Source organism: Schistocerca gregaria, chromosome 2 (assembly GCF_023897955.1).
Source record: "Schistocerca gregaria isolate iqSchGreg1 chromosome 2, iqSchGreg1.2, whole genome shotgun sequence".
Classification (NCBI taxonomy): Eukaryota; Metazoa; Arthropoda; class Insecta; order Orthoptera; family Acrididae; genus Schistocerca; species Schistocerca gregaria.
The window spans coordinates 63,560,975-63,577,683 of record NC_064921.1 but is presented as its reverse complement, the minus strand read 5'-3'; the positions used below and the strand labels follow the sequence as shown (position 1 = coordinate 63,577,683).

The 16,709-nt window shown below is 43.3% G+C and overlaps 1 protein-coding gene across 2 annotated transcripts in view; it reads right to left on the bottom strand.

Annotated features, from left to right (window-relative positions):
• Window positions 1–16,709, bottom strand: part of LOC126336327 (leucine-rich repeat and calponin homology domain-containing protein) — a 725,442-nt gene that overhangs the window by 81,033 nt on the left and 627,700 nt on the right. For both annotated transcript variants that reach the window (XM_049999889.1, XM_049999890.1), the window contains exons 2-3: window positions 6,819–6,963; window positions 2,418–2,650 (exon numbers count right to left, since the gene is read on the bottom strand). In XM_049999889.1, the coding sequence (XP_049855846.1) occupies window positions 2,418–2,650; window positions 6,819–6,963 (378 nt within the window). The remainder of the gene's footprint in view (window positions 1–2,417; window positions 2,651–6,818; window positions 6,964–16,709) is intronic.

Below are 16,709 nucleotides of genomic sequence, written 5' to 3'. Positions count from 1 at the left end.
CTCCTCGTCAGTCAATCCGTTGAGTGATCTAGTATATACCACACCACGAGACGAATTTAAAGTGTGGTGAGCCTCCACCCAGACATGGAACGTGTACAGGAGTGTGGCCCGAAGCAGTTTTTGTGCCTGAAAGGTGCTCTCAGTTTATAGTAAAAAGGTACTGTTACGCAACCTGATACAAGACTTCACCGACCCGGCTATGGCATCTATGCCCTTCTGAACAACGAAAGGGTTGACAGAGGAAAAATCCTTTCCGTCCTCAGATCGAGAAACTACGAGGAACTGTGGGGCAGGCGGTAGTACTTTTGTCACTGGTGGCTGGTCAAGTTTCCGTTTGTGGGCAGAAGTCGAGAGAGGAGAAGAAGAAGAAGAAGAAGAAGAAGAAGAAGAAGAAGAAGAAGAAGAAGAAGAGAAATCCATTGCGGAGGAATCCCCCATGATTGCCAGTGTCTCAGATGGCGCACTCCTTCCTTTTGGGGACCCTCTCAGAGGGCACTCCCGCCTTAGGTGATTGTTCACACCTCAGGTCACACCTCCCGAGAAACTGACGGAGGGACCAATCGGCATGGTCGGAAGGTGTCAGCTCAGGCAATCACCCCTTCCTGGGCCTGGCCTTTACCAGGGTGTACGTGCGTGCCTTACTTGTCTACCCAGGGCGGGGAATTACGCATTACCCCGTCAACGGCTATGCGTGCGTACGTGTAGGTCGGCCTTCAGGCACGCACAGGGAGGAAGGAAGAAGAGGAAAAAGAAAGGAGAGAGGGAAAGAAAGGACATACTGTCTCAAACACCGAGGTGGAGACCAGAGAAGGCAAGGAGAAGAAGGCAAGGGAAAGAGTAAGTAAGACAGTGGGATGGAAAAGAACAAAGAAACGAACGAACGAAAGGAAGGAAGAAACCAGAAGAAGTGAACAAACCAAAGTGACCGCAAATATAGGTCGTGGAACCGTTCGTCTCCAGACGCAGGCGCTAACTACCCCCTTGAGGGGGATGGACTCCTTTTAGTCGCCTCTTACAACTGGCAGGAATACCTCGGGCCTATTCTAACCCCCGGACCCGCAGGGGGGAAATCATGTTTAGTTAATGACAAGCTGTCAACACAATATCATTTTCACACAGAACTCTGTAGTGCAGTTTGTTGCAATGTATTAGCTGATGTATAAGCTTATGACCAACAACTGTGAGGAAGAGGAGGAGCCATACTGTAAAGTGCTTCATTGTCCTTGATTGCAATAATTAAACAAAATGGAATGTAAAAGCTTTACAATTTACCATGTAATTCATGTTAAGCAAATGTTCACATCTCATCTAACTGTTGAAGGAAGTTTTCGTCTGTCTCCATCATCTGTTGTAACATTATTTAGTTTTCTATTTTCATATTGAAAAGAATTGTCTTTCAATAATTTTTATTAACAACTTATTTTAAAAATAGGCAAGTCATCATCATGATTTACCACTTGAAGTACCTTCATATGTGAAGAAAAATGCATGTAGCTTCAAGAGTACAACAGTATTTATAGTATCATCAGACTTTCCTAACACATATAATTGTAATCTTCTCATCTTGATGAGTGTAAACAGTTTCACACACCTAATAAACTTGAAGCAAAAATTCTTCTTAACCTGGATGCTATGTGCTATGTGCCTTATCAGAAGCAATAGATCTTTTTTATAAAAACTTGTTGAAGACATCAAGCATAATCTGTCTGTTCATGCCTTATAACAATTATCTGCACCAGTGTTTCACTATAGAAAATGAAGCAACCTCACACCTTTACAGAGCGCATATGAATGACAAGACCACATGATCATGTCTGAAGGGACGACAAAGTGAGCAACTATCCCAGGAGATATAAAACAAGAAGTACATAGGTTAAACATTTAATCACTATGAATGCTTCTAATATGCCTCACTGGGTCATTCATGCTAGAGAAACAAGAAATAACTAATACATACTGTAAGTGGAACATACTTCCAGTGCCATTACATCTGGTGTGGGCACACTGCACCTGGCTACCAATTAAAGAGTGTTGGATTGACGCATGGCATGTGGAAATAGCACATTAGTTACTGCACATACAGGTAGCAACAGCAGTTTTTTTAGAGGATTCTTATTTAATTTTGGCATAAAAATAAAATTAATAAATACTATAAATTCACAAGAAGATACAAATAGTGAAGCATTTAAGAAACATTTCAGTGATGTTCTACCACAACAGGATCCCTCCAGCATTATAATTATGGGCAATGCTTCATATCATAGCGGCAAGGTTGAATCCACACCATGAAAATCTTTGAGAAGGCAAGATATTATAAATGGGTGCTAGACTATGGAGCCAAAATATATCACACTATAATTAGGCTTGCAGTAATTAACGCAGTTGATGCTATGCTGTATATGGAGTAGAGCACTTACTGAGTGGCAGGTCGACTAGCTTGTTGCGGCGCAGGTTGAGGGAACGCAGTGCCGGCAGCTCCCCAATCTGCTGGGGCAGGTGCGAAATTTCATTGCAGCTGACATCAAGTGCAGCCAGTGTCTTCATGCGACCCAGCTCCTCGGGCAGAGACACCAGCTTGTTATTTGCCACCAGCAGCACTTCCAGCGGCAGCTGGCACAGTGAGCTCGGTAGCACGCTCAACTGGTTGCGGCTGCAACAGAAATATTCCAGCTGTCATAGGGTAACCACCAATCTTCTAGTAGATTACACTCATTCAAAACACCATAAAGTCTGCTACCCGTAAAGCTTTCCTTGACCCCTTGGCTTCCTAATTATGACTGAGTATGGCTCAGAAGACTTGAGAGACCACTATACTTTTGTCTCTGGCCAATTGCAACCTCAGCAATTTAACAGTACAACTTTCAGTAGTGGTGTACTGGCCATTGATGAATGGCATGTTTTTAAGAAATGATAAATAAGCGAGGCATTGAGGAAAATAAAGAGCTATCTCAATATGGGTACTGTCTGTCATAGTCACAAAATCAGCATGATGATGTAGCAAAAATCCACAAAAGATAACACAAACTGAGATGGGTTCTTGGTGAAATGGCACATGTGCTAACAGAAGGCTACATTTTGATTTTACATCGACACATCAGATGATTATATTTCTGTAAACATTAATTTCAATCACATCTACTTTATGCATACTGGCACTAATCCTGTTACAATCATATACAATCCTTCAAATACAAAAATGTTCATAAACCTCTATTTTGGTTTAAATACAGAGTGCAAAACCATCAGGCTCCTTTCCTATGTATTAATAACAGCCACTACCTGGTAAGGACTAACAAAAATGTGTAATATCTGGAATGGGTTCGTAATAAACTCAATGGAACTACCATTAAACCATTTACACAAAATCACTGAAAAGTGCCACAGAAATCTAATATATGTCACAAACACCATCTATGGAAACCCAAAATTGTGAGATACAATTTTAGAGTTTCATTAAAATAACTCCCTCTAGTGTATTATTGTTATTGGCATACAAAAGTATTGTAACATATTAATATGAACATCAGTTCAATGACAGAGAGTCACCCAAGTTCACACCAGTGACCACAAATATTAATATAATGGACATCTCCGTATCCTGGTTACATGCTTAACTGGCAGAAAACTGACATCTAGAAAAAAGCTTCCATTGAAACTCTCATGAACAACAGAATCACAGGAAATACAAGAGAAGGTCCCGTGCAAGGCCAGGCAAATGTTCTCCATAGTGTAATACAGCCTCACCACCTATGTCAATGTGGTGCATGTTTTGAGCACCCTTTTGCCAGTATGCTTGCGTATCCAAACACAATCGAAGACCTGTTGCAGCAAGAGGCACAATTCATCCAACCAGACAACACATTTCCATAGATTCATGGTCCAATCAACATCTTGTCAGCTACTCACAGTTTCACCATCCTCCAACCACTGTCTATAAAGCATCACAATGCTAGCATGTGGACAGGCAACCACCTTCACCATCTCTGAAATGCTTGTTCACAGGCAAAGGGCCAGAAAAATCTGCCTTTTGTCAATGTCACTTATGTCAAAGGATTTCCTCATCTATGGCCCATATCATAGCTACAATGGTTGCCCATTCATCTCTGATCCACTTATATAATGCCACAAGGTGGCATTCAGCGTTGCTGTGAGCAGTGGTCATAATGTTTTAGCTCATTGGCCTATATAAACAAGAACAATACTATGGCAATTGCACGCACAGTAGGTGGACATGCCAGATGGCTAAATATTACACATGGACAAGAGATACTCGAAGAAGTGAATGAATCTTTATGTCTCTGAAGTTGAATAGGTAAATAAGGACAATGCATTAAAGACAGCAGCAATAATGACACAAGGCACAGGACATTTCTATAAACAGAAACAGTCTCCATAGCCCAAAAACAAAAACCACAAGACCACAAAAAAGGTTACAGAAAGCTATATTTCAAGTACGTCACAATCGGTGTGAAACATGATCGACAGGGAAAACAAAAATGAAACAATTAGAAGCTTCTGAAATTTGATTCTACTCAAGGCTATTGAAGGTAATATTGATCTACTGAGTACAAAATTAATGGATAATAAAGGTCAAAATGAAATGAAGAGACAGAGTGGCTGGACACATTTTATGACATTGTTGTTGTTGAAAACAGAGGCTGAAGGAATGGTAAAGGGAGAGTGTCACAGGGAGAGGTATGGATATGAGTATATGAGGCAAGCAGCAGGAGTGAAGGGCTGCAACAAACCAACTTCAGGGTCGATGATGAAAGCAACAATTTACTTAGTAGTAGCAAGTGCCATGTAAATAAAAGTTATTACTTTCAATTACACAATAAATTTAAGCTATTGTAGCTAGAGTCAAAAAGAAGTTTACAGATGATATATACCTATCTTGATATGGGACCTCCATAAAATTTCCAGGATCCCCAAGCTCAAATATCTGAAACTCACATCAGATAATCGTCCTCGAATTATGTTTTATAATGTTGATAAGAAGCATTCCGTCTTATTTGTGTATACAACATATGTTTCGCCTACTCCTGCTAGGCAACTTCAGTGGTTCATAAATTAAAAGAAAATTATTTATTATACATATTTTGATATAAGATATTCCTTCTCTTTCAAGTCTTACTCCCTCTGTTGCTATGGGATTGACATGTGACGGACATACAGAATTCTTCGGCTGGGTACATATAGCCATATTGTCACTCTAATATCTGTAACTACTTGCCTATGTGCAATCGGTTGTAAGAACTTTCACTACCTAATTGGCTAAGTCAAGCCAGCACAAGGTGGCTCAGGATTTCCCTCATCTATTGATCCACTGCAGCTCTCTTCTACATGTACATTTATATTGCAGAAAACTTGCACAGTTTAATGATGTTTGCTTCAATGGAAGCTACACAAAGTTGTTGGAAACCATACGGAGAGCATAAACACCACTTTATAGACAGTTACAGGTCTTAGTAAGTCAAAGAGTGTTACAGTAGAAGATCCTTACATGGCAAATAAAAAATCAAAATACCCTGAAAGAAACCAGAGGATGCTCAAAAACCTGAAATTATATGACCTGTTTACAGTTATAACCATCTAAGATGTTATTACTGTGTTAATGGTGTAATATTGTAGTTCAGATAATTACTAGGGTACGGTGACAAATATGCAGGTACTGTGTGAAAATCTAAATATGTAAGTAAAAAATCTGACAAATGTGCAATTATGATTTGTGTACTCCAGCTTTATGTATAATATGTACACTAATACTTTCGACACCTACCCCCTCGCCACTTCTAATTCCTTCCCTTGGGTCTACTTAGACAGCACCACATATTGTGTCTTTTAGTTAAACCGTGAACTTCAAAACTGACTGTGGAAACATGAAATTAAACGTATAATCAGATGAAGAAGGGTGCAAGCCCAAAACCTTTCGTGTCGTAACACTCCCAAGAGGTCACCGTCATGGGGATGTTTGTTTGCTGATAACGGTAACAGTATTTTTGGGAAAATAAGAATGAACTGATGATAGATTTCATGAGAAATTAAGGAGCAAATCCCCCCCCCCCCCCCCCCCCCGCAAAAATGCCTGATTCCACTGCTGTGACCCTCAACGCCTTCCTCCACAGTTCAAGCGTTCAACTTACAGCCCACACATGCCACCTTCTTCATGAACTACACAGTGTTTCGTTAATCATATGGAGTTGCAAGGGAGCTTGAAAGTCCTTCTGAAGCGTCAAATTTTTGTGAACGTAATATTTCAAAGACTTTCATACGGTGTGTGAAATACATATACTTAAAGTGTGACGAAACCAGCAAGAAGTCTGACTGTGGTTTTAAGAGATTTTTAGTGTGACTGTGTTTCAACAGGATATGTTTGTTTATTTGACCAAGGAATGAACATTAATTTCAGGGCAGCCAGAGTGCACATTGCAAAGTATTAAACAACAAAAATGTACCCTGTTCTAAATGACATTACATTACAGAAAACCCCTCTCAGCCAGCTGTTGTGTTTTCAGCTTTCAAAACATATTCGACGTGTATTTTGACCTATGCACTGATTACTACCAAACGAAAAGCCGCGCGGTCTAAGGTGCTGCAGGCGCCCCCCCCCCCCCACATATATACATATATATATATGACCGGAACACTCAATCTATGTCATTTTCATACGAACATTTGGGATTATCAGCTTCTTGCATTGCAGTACAGGTGTGGGTTAGAGGCAACAGTGTTTTAAAATAATCCTGCCATTACAAAAAGCTCCTTTATAGCCAACAACAATTACTAATTTATCGTGCATAAACAAATATGGTTATTACCTCAAGTCAAGGTACAACAGCGACTGCAGATACACAACCGAATCAGGAATAGATTTGATGGCGTTATGGTAAAGAATGAGCTTTTCTAAGGAATAATACTCGGTGACTTCCACTGGCAGCTCGCTGAATCTATTCTTGGACAAATCTGAAACAGAAAAGACGTTTGTTAGAGCAATGCTTAAATATGCAGAACAAGAAAACCACATTACATATAAGGTACTATATCAAATGCTATAATACAAAAGCCTAACACCTTGTATCGAATCAAACAGGATTCCACCCAACGAATTCGCGCCCTTCTGTTGAACACTAGCTTCAGCAATGCAATGACAGTTGCACGAATATCCTAACGCAGAGATGGTTCTGCAAATATCTGCTGTACAGATGATAATAATGCTGATGTATGTTTAAGGCGGATGACGGTTTGGTCATTGGCACTCGTGCTGTGCTCACTGAAATGAGGGAATGTTTAAAATTATCAAAACACATGTAAAAAAGAATTGGCCAAGTGTGAGTATGTCTCGCACTCTGAGTTTTCTGAAGGGCGTATATTAACAGTTCATTCATTCCAGGAATTGAGAATCTCGACGATTTTTGCCTGTTATCGACATTGATACTGGAGAGTTATAGGCCCTGGAAATTCCTGTTATATAATTATAAATCCCCCCCATGAACCCTGGACCTTGCCATTGGTGGGGGGGCTTGCGTGACTCAGTGATACAGATAGCCTTACCGTAGGTGCAACCACAATGATGGGGTATCTGTTGAGAGGCCAGACAAATGTGTGTTTCCTGGAGAGGGGGCAGCAGCCTTTTCAGTAGTTCCTGGGACAACAGTCTTGATGATTGACTGATCTGGCCTTGTAACACTATCCAAAACGGCCTTGCTGTGCTGGTACTGCTAACAGCTGAAAGCCAGGAGAACTATAGCCATAATTTTTCCCGAGCGCATGCAACTTTACTGTATGGTTAAATGATGATGGCATCCTCTTGGGTAAAATATCCCGAGGGGTGAAATAGTCCCCATTTAGATCTCCAGGCAGGGACTACTCAGGAGGATGTCGTTATCAGGAGAAACAAAACTGGTGTTCTACGGATCAGAGTGTGGAATGTCAGATACCTTAATCGGGCAGGTAGATTAGAACATTTACACAGGGAAATGGATAGTTTAATGTTAGATATAGTGGGAATTAGTGAAGGTCGGTGGCAGGAGGAACAAAACTTCTGGTCAGGTGAATACAGGGTTATAAATACAAAATCAAATAGGGGTAATGCAGGAGTAGGTTTAATAATGAATTAAAAAAAATAGGAGTGTGGGTGAGCTTATTACACAAGGCACAGCGAATGCATTATTGTAGCCCACACCTGCCACAGTAGTACAAGTTTGTATGCCAACTACCTCTGCACATGAGATCAAAGAAATTATCCAAATAATGAAGGGAGACGAAAATTTTACAGTCATTGGGGACTGGAATTCGATAGTAGGAAAAGGAAGAGAAATGGTTCAAATGGCTCTGAGCACTGTGAGACTTAACATCTCCGGTCATCAGTCTCCTAAAGGAAGAGAAGGAAACGTAGTACGTGAATATGGAATGGGGGTAAGAATTGAAAGAAGAAGCTGCCTGGTAGAATTTCGCACAGATCATAACTTAATCATAGCTAACACTTGGTTCAAGTTTCATGAAAGAAGGTTGTGTACATGGAAGAGGCCTGGAGATACTGAAAGATTTCAGATAGACTATATAATGGTAAGACATAGATTTTAAATTGTAAGACATTCCTGGGGCAGATGTGGACTCTGACCACAATCTACTGGTTATGAACTGAAGATAAGAACTTAAGGAACTGCAAAAAGATGGGAATTTCAGGAGATGGGACTTGGATAAACTGGAAGAACCTGAGGCTGCAGAGAGTTTCAAGGAGAGCATTAGGGAACGATTGACAGGAATGGGGGAAAGAAGTACAGTAGAAGAATAATGGGTAGCTTTGATGGATGAAGTAGTGAAGGCAAGTAGGTAAAAAGACGACGGCTAGTAAAAATCCTTGGGTAACACAAGATATATTGAATTTAACTGATGAAAGGAGAAAATATAAAAATGCACTGAATGAAGCAAGCAAAAACGAATACAAACGTCTCAGAAATGAGATCGACAGGAAGTGCAAAATGGCTAAGCAGGGATGGCTAGAGGACAAATGTAAAACTGTAGAGACTAATCTGACTAGGGGTAAGATAGATACTGCCTACAGGAATATTAAAGAGACCTTTGGAGAAAAGAGAACCACTTGTATGGATATCAAGAGCTCAGATAGAAACCCAGTTCTAAGCAAAGAAGGGAAAGCAGAAAGGTGGAAGGAGTATATAGGGGGTCTATACAAGGGCGATGTACTTGAGGACAATATTATGGAAATAGAAGAGCATGCAGATGAAGATGAAATGGGAGATATGATACTGCGTGAATAGTTTGACAGAGCACTGAAAAACCTGAGTCGAAACAAGATTCCATTAGTGCTACTGACAGCCCTGGCAGAGCCAGCCCTGATAAAACTCTACCATCTGGTGAGCAAGTTGTATGAGACAGGCGAAATATTCCAATACCAAAGAAAGCAGGTGTTGACAGATGTGGAAATTACCGAACTATCAGTTTAATAAGTCATGGCTCAAAATACTAATGCGAATTTTTTTTTACAGACGAATGGAAAAACTTGGAGAAGCTGACGTCAGGGAAAATCAATTTGGATTCCACAGAAATGTTGGAACGCGTGAGGCACTACTGATTTATCTTAGAAGACAGATTAGGGGAAGGTAAACCTACGTTTCTAGCATTTGTAGACTTAGAGAAATCTTTTGACAATGTTGACTGGAATACTCTCTTTCAAATTCTGAAGGTGGCAGGGGTCAAATACAGGGAGCGAAAGGTTATTTACAATTAGTACAAAAACCAGATAGCAGTTATAAGAGTCGAGGGATGTGAAATGGAAGCAGTGGTTGGGAAGGGAGTGAGACAGGGTTGTAGCCTATCCCTAATGTTATTCAATCTGTATACTGAGAAGGCAGTAAAGGAAACAAAAGAAAAATTTGTAGTAGGTGTTAAAATCCAAGGAGAAGAAATAAAAACTTTGAGGTTCGCCGACGACATTGAAATTCTGTCAGAGACAGCAAAGGACTTGGAAGAGCAGTAGAACAGAATGGACAGTGTCTTGAAAGGAGAATATAAGATGAACATCAACAAAAGCAAAACGAGGATAATGGAATGTAGTAGAGTTAACTCGACTGATGGTCGAAGTAGAGAGGATATAAAATGTAGACTGGCAATGGCAAGGAAAGCGCTTCTGAAGAAGAGAAATTTGTTAACATCGAGTATAGATTTAAGTGTCAGGAAGTCATTTCTGAAAGTATTTGTTTGGAATGTAGCCATGCATGGAAGTGAAACGTGGGACGATAAATAGTTTGGACAAGAAGAGAATAGAAGCTTTCAAAATGTGGTGCTAAAGAAGAATGCTGTATATTAGATGGGTAGATCACATAATTAATGAGGAGGTATTGAATAGAGTTGGGGGGGAAGAGAAATTTGTGGCACAACTTGACAAGAAGAAGGGATCAGTCGCTAGGACATACTTTAAGGCATCAACAGAGCACCAATTTAGTATTGGAGGGCACCATGCAGGGTAAAAATCGTAGAGGGAGACCAAGAGATGAATACACTAAGCAGATTCAGAAGGATGTAGGTTGCAGTACGTACTGGGAGCTGAAGCAGCTTGCACAAGATAGGGTAGCATGGGGAGCTGCATTAAACTAGTCTGTGGACTGAAGAGACTGAAGGCCACAACAACAACAATTATAAATTAACACTTTCGGATTTTTCCTTTAATTTTACAGTTAAACCTTGCTTCATACCAAATTTCATGATTTTTGATCAACAGGAAGTGGCCTACAGATTTTGGTGAGCGAGTTTGCGAGTGTCGAACTATTTGATATAAATGACCGTCTCCTTTGATTGCAAGATTAGAAGCTCATTTTTATTACAACACTAAGCGACCACAGATCTTAGTATGTCACATAAAGTTCAATTTGATTAGTCGACCCCTTACTGAGGACCAGGGTTTTAACAGTCTGACGGACCTACAGGAAGACAGGCGGGCAAAAAGGTGACCCTATACCGATTCCGTAGCGACTAAAAATTTTAAAGTCTAAAGAATCAAGACTCAGACATGTACAGAACTAAAAGATGATTTTAAAAAGAGTTTATACAAAGTCAGAATGTGTATTAAAATGGTCATCAAGAAAAAGTCGTAAAATAGCGATTCAAATTGATGTGGCTGGTGGATCACATATTACTGGCTCACATTAAAATATCCTATCAATAGTTTGAGCAGGAGAGTGTACAACGCGGAAAAACGTTTAACCTACGCATTTGTTACACTGATTAATTTTGCGTAAAATAGAATATGTTTGTTTGGAAGACCAACTGCTGCTTTCTTTGCAGAATACAAAACGGACTCAAAAAAGTGACGCTTAGAATCTAGCACGCCACAAGCAGTCCACACTGATTCACTTCTCATCCACTCTGCCACTTTCAGGATCGCGCAGAGCTGGACATCGGCTATTGTCAGTTTGCTTGGAAGTGAATCTTACTAACAATGTCTATCAATATTGGCAGGCGAATCAGCAGATGAGCGACTCTTGCTTCGACCCAAGAGGACAAATGACTGTAAAATTGTAGTGTTGCCCGAAAAATTCAAGGATACTTCTCTAAAAACGTAATGTAGAATAGTTCTTGCGTCACGACAACTTGCGTCACGACAACTTACGTCAAAAAGTTCTTGGCCTCTGCTGTCCAGAGTGGATATTTATAACAGGTAAGGGTTAAGATATTAATTTTGTCTGCCGGACCCAAGCTTATGAGGACTGCGAGTACTTTCTCCACGTTCGAGGTCTCAAAAAACGGCCATTGCTCTTAGGACGAAACTTTTGGCTGGTGCGTGAGCAACGAGGTTACACACTGGGATCTGCGGGAATACTTTTAAATACTTCACAAAATGAAGAACTTTTGCTAGGTGCGCCGGCCGGGGTGGCCGAGCGGTTCTAGGCGCTACAGTCTGGAACCGAGAGACCGCTACGGTCGCAGGTTCGAATCCTGCCTCGGGCATGGATGTGTGTGATGTCCTTAGGTTAGTTAGGTTTTAGTAGTTCTAAGTTCTAGGGGACTGATGACCTCAGAAGTAAAGTCCCATAGTGCTCAGAGCCTTTTTTTTTTTTTTTTTTTTTTTTTTGCTAAATGCAATAGCGGTGGTCTGGTGCATGTGTTGGCCCCGGAGCTTATTGTAAAGACACTTACCCATGTCCAATGTCCTAACGACAGACGCTAGCTAACACTTCCGGGTAAGAATGTCGTCGTGCAGCCCTAGCCTAAGAACAACCAGAGACATTATAGAACAGTAGATCGGGAGACCATATCTGTCAATCAGAAAAGTTTCTTATGACATACGAAGCCCAGAAATATTACAGATTCCTTAAAACTGCGAAACGGTAGCCTGGGTAGCCCACGAAACCTATCAAAGACCGAAATCCATCATGTCAGTTGTTCTTCCAAATGCTGATATTTCTCTTAGGAGCTGGAGATCACCTCTGCAATGTCTAAGCCATAAACAAGTATCGCAGTAGCGATGATTTGTTGACAGTCGCCACGGCAGTATTTGTGAATATATTTGTTGTTGCTGAAAGTGTCTCAGCATTAGGAAAGCACCACCGTTGCGCTCGAACAGCGGAGGCGCGCGCCAGCTGTGCTTGGCCAGAAGAAGACCTGTGAAGCTGTGCTCTGACCGTGGCGTGACGCTAAGCAAATAGCCGTGCGTCGTTATTACGACACAGCAAAACTGTCGTGTCCTGAGCAGAAACATGCAGAAGAAGAGGACATAGAGAAGAAGCCCTTCTGTAGGGCACCGCAAGCCAGCAAAAATGCGGAACGCAAGCGCGAAAAGCATCAGTGCAGTAGAGGGTCGTGGACAGAGACATATGATGTCATAGCCAGATGCCGCAGTGAAGAGTCCCTTGACTCAGACGCCATAGTCCAGCTGCAGGCGGCGGCCGCCCACATTGTTGATCCACCTACTGTGGAGAAGACGACCGCGCCGAAGGAGCGCGAGAAGCTATCCAAGGCCCTCATCAGGGGGGTGCCTTGGATATGTGACGAGAAGACGGTCCAAGAGGGCGGTCAGGTACCGGATTGCGGGGCGCAAGTACTAAGCTGCACAACCGGACGAATTAGAAGAGGCCGCCGTTGTACGTCGTCGTATTGAGAACTGTGACAGGTGGCAGCGACATCTTCGGGATAAGGAAGCTCTTAGGCTTTCCCGTGATCGCCGAAGCTCTCCCCATAGACATGGACCCTCAGCCACAGTGTTTCAGGTGCCAAGCCAAAGAGCATGTAGCCAAATACTGCCGCAACTCGCCGCTGTGTGAAAAGTGGGCAGGCGCACGCGACACCCGCGCCTGTGACAGACGAAAAGAAGAGGCGCCAACTTGTTTGATTTATTTGTATTGTTTTAGGGCGCAAAAACCAACTGGAGTCATACGCGCCTAAGTCAAAACTGTAGAACATAAACACAGAGACGAGGGAAACGGCTATATGTCAGTCCCAATGGACAGAATAGGAGACAGCTAAACAAGGCACGTGGAAAAAGGGCTAAAAAACACCGTACAAAAATGGAGGTCCAAAACTAAAAATTATATAGCCTTCGCTATATTGCTTCGGTGGCTAAAAAGTAAAACGCAGTCGACAGCCCTCGCGTCATACGGTTAAACGGCTGATAAATCGGATGGCAAACCCAAGCTGGAACGTAAATTGGTAAAAAAAAAAAAAAAAGGGCATTCCAGAAGGAAGTGGCGGCCAGTTAAAATTTGGGCGCAATTCGTACAAAGTGGTGGGGTGGCGCCACTGAGCAAATGACATTGGCTAAAAAGGCAGTGCCCAATACGCAGCCAAGTTAAAATAATCTACTCCCGGCGGGAGGGCCGAAAGAACGTCGTCCAAGGCGCCGGGAGAGGCTTAATAAGCCGAAGCTTATTCCCTTGAAGGGAGGACCATTGGCGATACCAAAGGGACACCACCTCCTGACAGACGGCAACGCAGAGATCATCGGAGGGAACAGAGGTACTTGCGGACTGAGGTACGAGGACTGCAGCCTTGGCAGCAGTCTCATTTCGTGGCCGACCGACAGGACCAGGGACCCACAGAGACACTGCATTGGCTCCACCAAGAGTGAGTAAGTGACAGTTGTCCTGGACCCGCTGCACTAAGGGATGAGTAGTATACAGCGCACAGAGACTTTCGAGGGGGCTGAGTGAGCCTGAGCAGAGGACGCAATTGGGAAGGCTGTGTCGCCAGATGTACTCCGTGACCTGCTAACATCGAAAGACAAAGGTGCCAATGACAAAGGCACATCCGACCCCACAGTCAGCCCGAGAGCCATCAGTGAATACAAAGGTACTATCATGAAGTTACATGCAAAGGTCGAGAAACTGAATGCGATAGACTGAGGCTGGAATAGTGTCATTAGGGAGTGAATAAAGGCCAAGGTTAACATGGGCTGCTTCACAAAGACAAGATGGTGAAGGGTCAACGCCCACTGGGAAAGTTGCACGTAGTGTGAAGTTAAGGCGCCATAGCAAGTGGCGAAAGCGGACTCCAGGAGGTAACAGAAGAGGGACGAGCCCCATACTGACCATCTAAGGAATCATCAAAGAAGGAGGCATAGGAGGGGTGGCCACGCATGGCAGACAAAAGACATGCATACCTGCTGAGGAGAAAGTTACTTCGGTAGGACAATTGTAATTCAGCAGCTTCAGCATACAGACTCTCAACTGGTCTGGTGTAAAAGGCGCCCGTGGCCAAATGGATGCCATGATGATGGATAGTGTTGAGACGGCGTAAAAGAGATGGGCGTGCAGATGCATAAACAAAGCACCCAAGTCTAGTTTCGAACTGACAAGGGACCGGTACAAACGGAGGAGGGTGGTCCTATCGGCAACCCAAGAACCATTGAGAAAACGTAGGACAGTGAGGGACTGCGTGCAGTGGGCTGCCAGGTAAGAGACATGGAAGGTCAAAGAGTGTTTCCTATCGAGCATGAGCCCCAGAAATTTCGCAGAGTCAACGAACGGAAGGCAACAGTCCCAAGAAGTAGAGATGGTGGGAGAAACCATTTGTGCGGCCAGAAATTCATAGACGGTTTTGTCAATGGAAAAGCGAAAGGCATTGGCGATGCACCAGGAGTGAAGACGATCAAGACAGCGCTGAAGACGCTACTCAGTGAGACTGGTCGGTGGAGAACTGCAATAAATGTCAAAATCACCAACAAAAAGGAAGCCGGGAGCACCCGACGGGAGACAGGCCATTACAGAGTTAATGGCGACAGCGAAGAGAATGACGCTCAGGACGGAACCGTGAGGCACACCATTATCGTGAATGAATGTGTCCGACAAGGCAGAACCCACATGTACCTTGAAAACTCGGTCTTGAAAAATGACCAAAGAAAACAGAGCAGGGGGCCACGGAAGCCCCACGTGTAAGGAGTATGGAGGATACCAGTTCTCCAGCAGGTGTCGTAGGCCTTCTCCAAATCGAAAAACACGGCCACAGTCTGGGATTTCGGCAGAAAACCATTAATGACATGGGTGGACAAAGTAACGAGATAGTCAACTGCAAAACGCCGCACTCGAAATCCACACTGTACATTCATGAGTAAATGGCGTGACTCGAGCCACCACACCAGCCACGTACGAATCATACCTTCCTTCACCTTGAAAACGCAGCTGGTAAGAGAGATGGGACAGTAGCTAGCAGGAAGATTTTTGTCCTTACCAGGGGTTAGGTGCGGGTGGTGGTTTCATGCCAGCGTCCAGGAAATGTGTCCTCAGCCCAGATGCGGTTGAAAGTGTTAAGCGCCGGCCGCGGTGGTCTCGCGGTTCTAGGCGCGCAGTCCGGAAGCGTGCGACTGCTACGGTTGCTACGGGCGCAGGTTCGAATCCTGCCTCGGGCATGGATGTGTGTGATGTCCTTAGGTTAGCTAGGTTTAAGTAGTTCTAAGTTCTAGGGGACTGATGACCACAGCAGTTGAGTCCCATAGTGCTCAGAGCCATTTGAACCATTTTGTGTTAAGCAGAAAGTGCTTGCCCGCAAGAGAGAGGTGCTGCAATATCTGAATGTGGATAGCGTCTGACCCTGGGACGGAGGTCCGGGATGAACTGAGAGCATAGTCAAGCTCCCTCATAGTGAAGGCGGCATTGTAGCAATCACGATTCGGATAAGAGAAGGGTATCGTCCGAATCTACTCCACTCGTTTTCGATGTATGGAGGCAGGGCGATAGCGGGAAGACTTCTAAACTTCCGCAAAATGGCGGCCCAAGGTGTTGGAGGATCCATGATAAAATCGGCATCTACTGTCAGGTCAGAAACGGAGGAATGGATCTTGGTACCAGAGCCGTCGCAGGTTGGCCCCACACGAGAGAGAAATGTGTGGAATTGTTAAAAGAACTAATGAATGAAATCTAACTAGCACTTTTGCTACCCTGAAGAACTCCACGGCACTCTGCACGCATCTGTTTTCCAGTTTAGGGTGGTGGTTAAAAACGCGGAGATTACGTCTCCAAGCGCGAATTTCATCGCGGCATGCCTCAGTCCACCAAGGCACTGGGAAACAACGTGATAAAGAGGAAGTGAGAGTAATGGAAAGTTCTGCAGCAGTAAGGACAACGTTGGTGAGATAGTCTATCTGGTCATCACAACTGAGGAAATCTCGTTCTGCGAAGATCGCCAGGGAGGAGTAGAGCTGCCACTCAGCCTTAGTAAGCTGCCATTTGGGCATGGATGTGGATGCGGTAGGAGTCACCAAA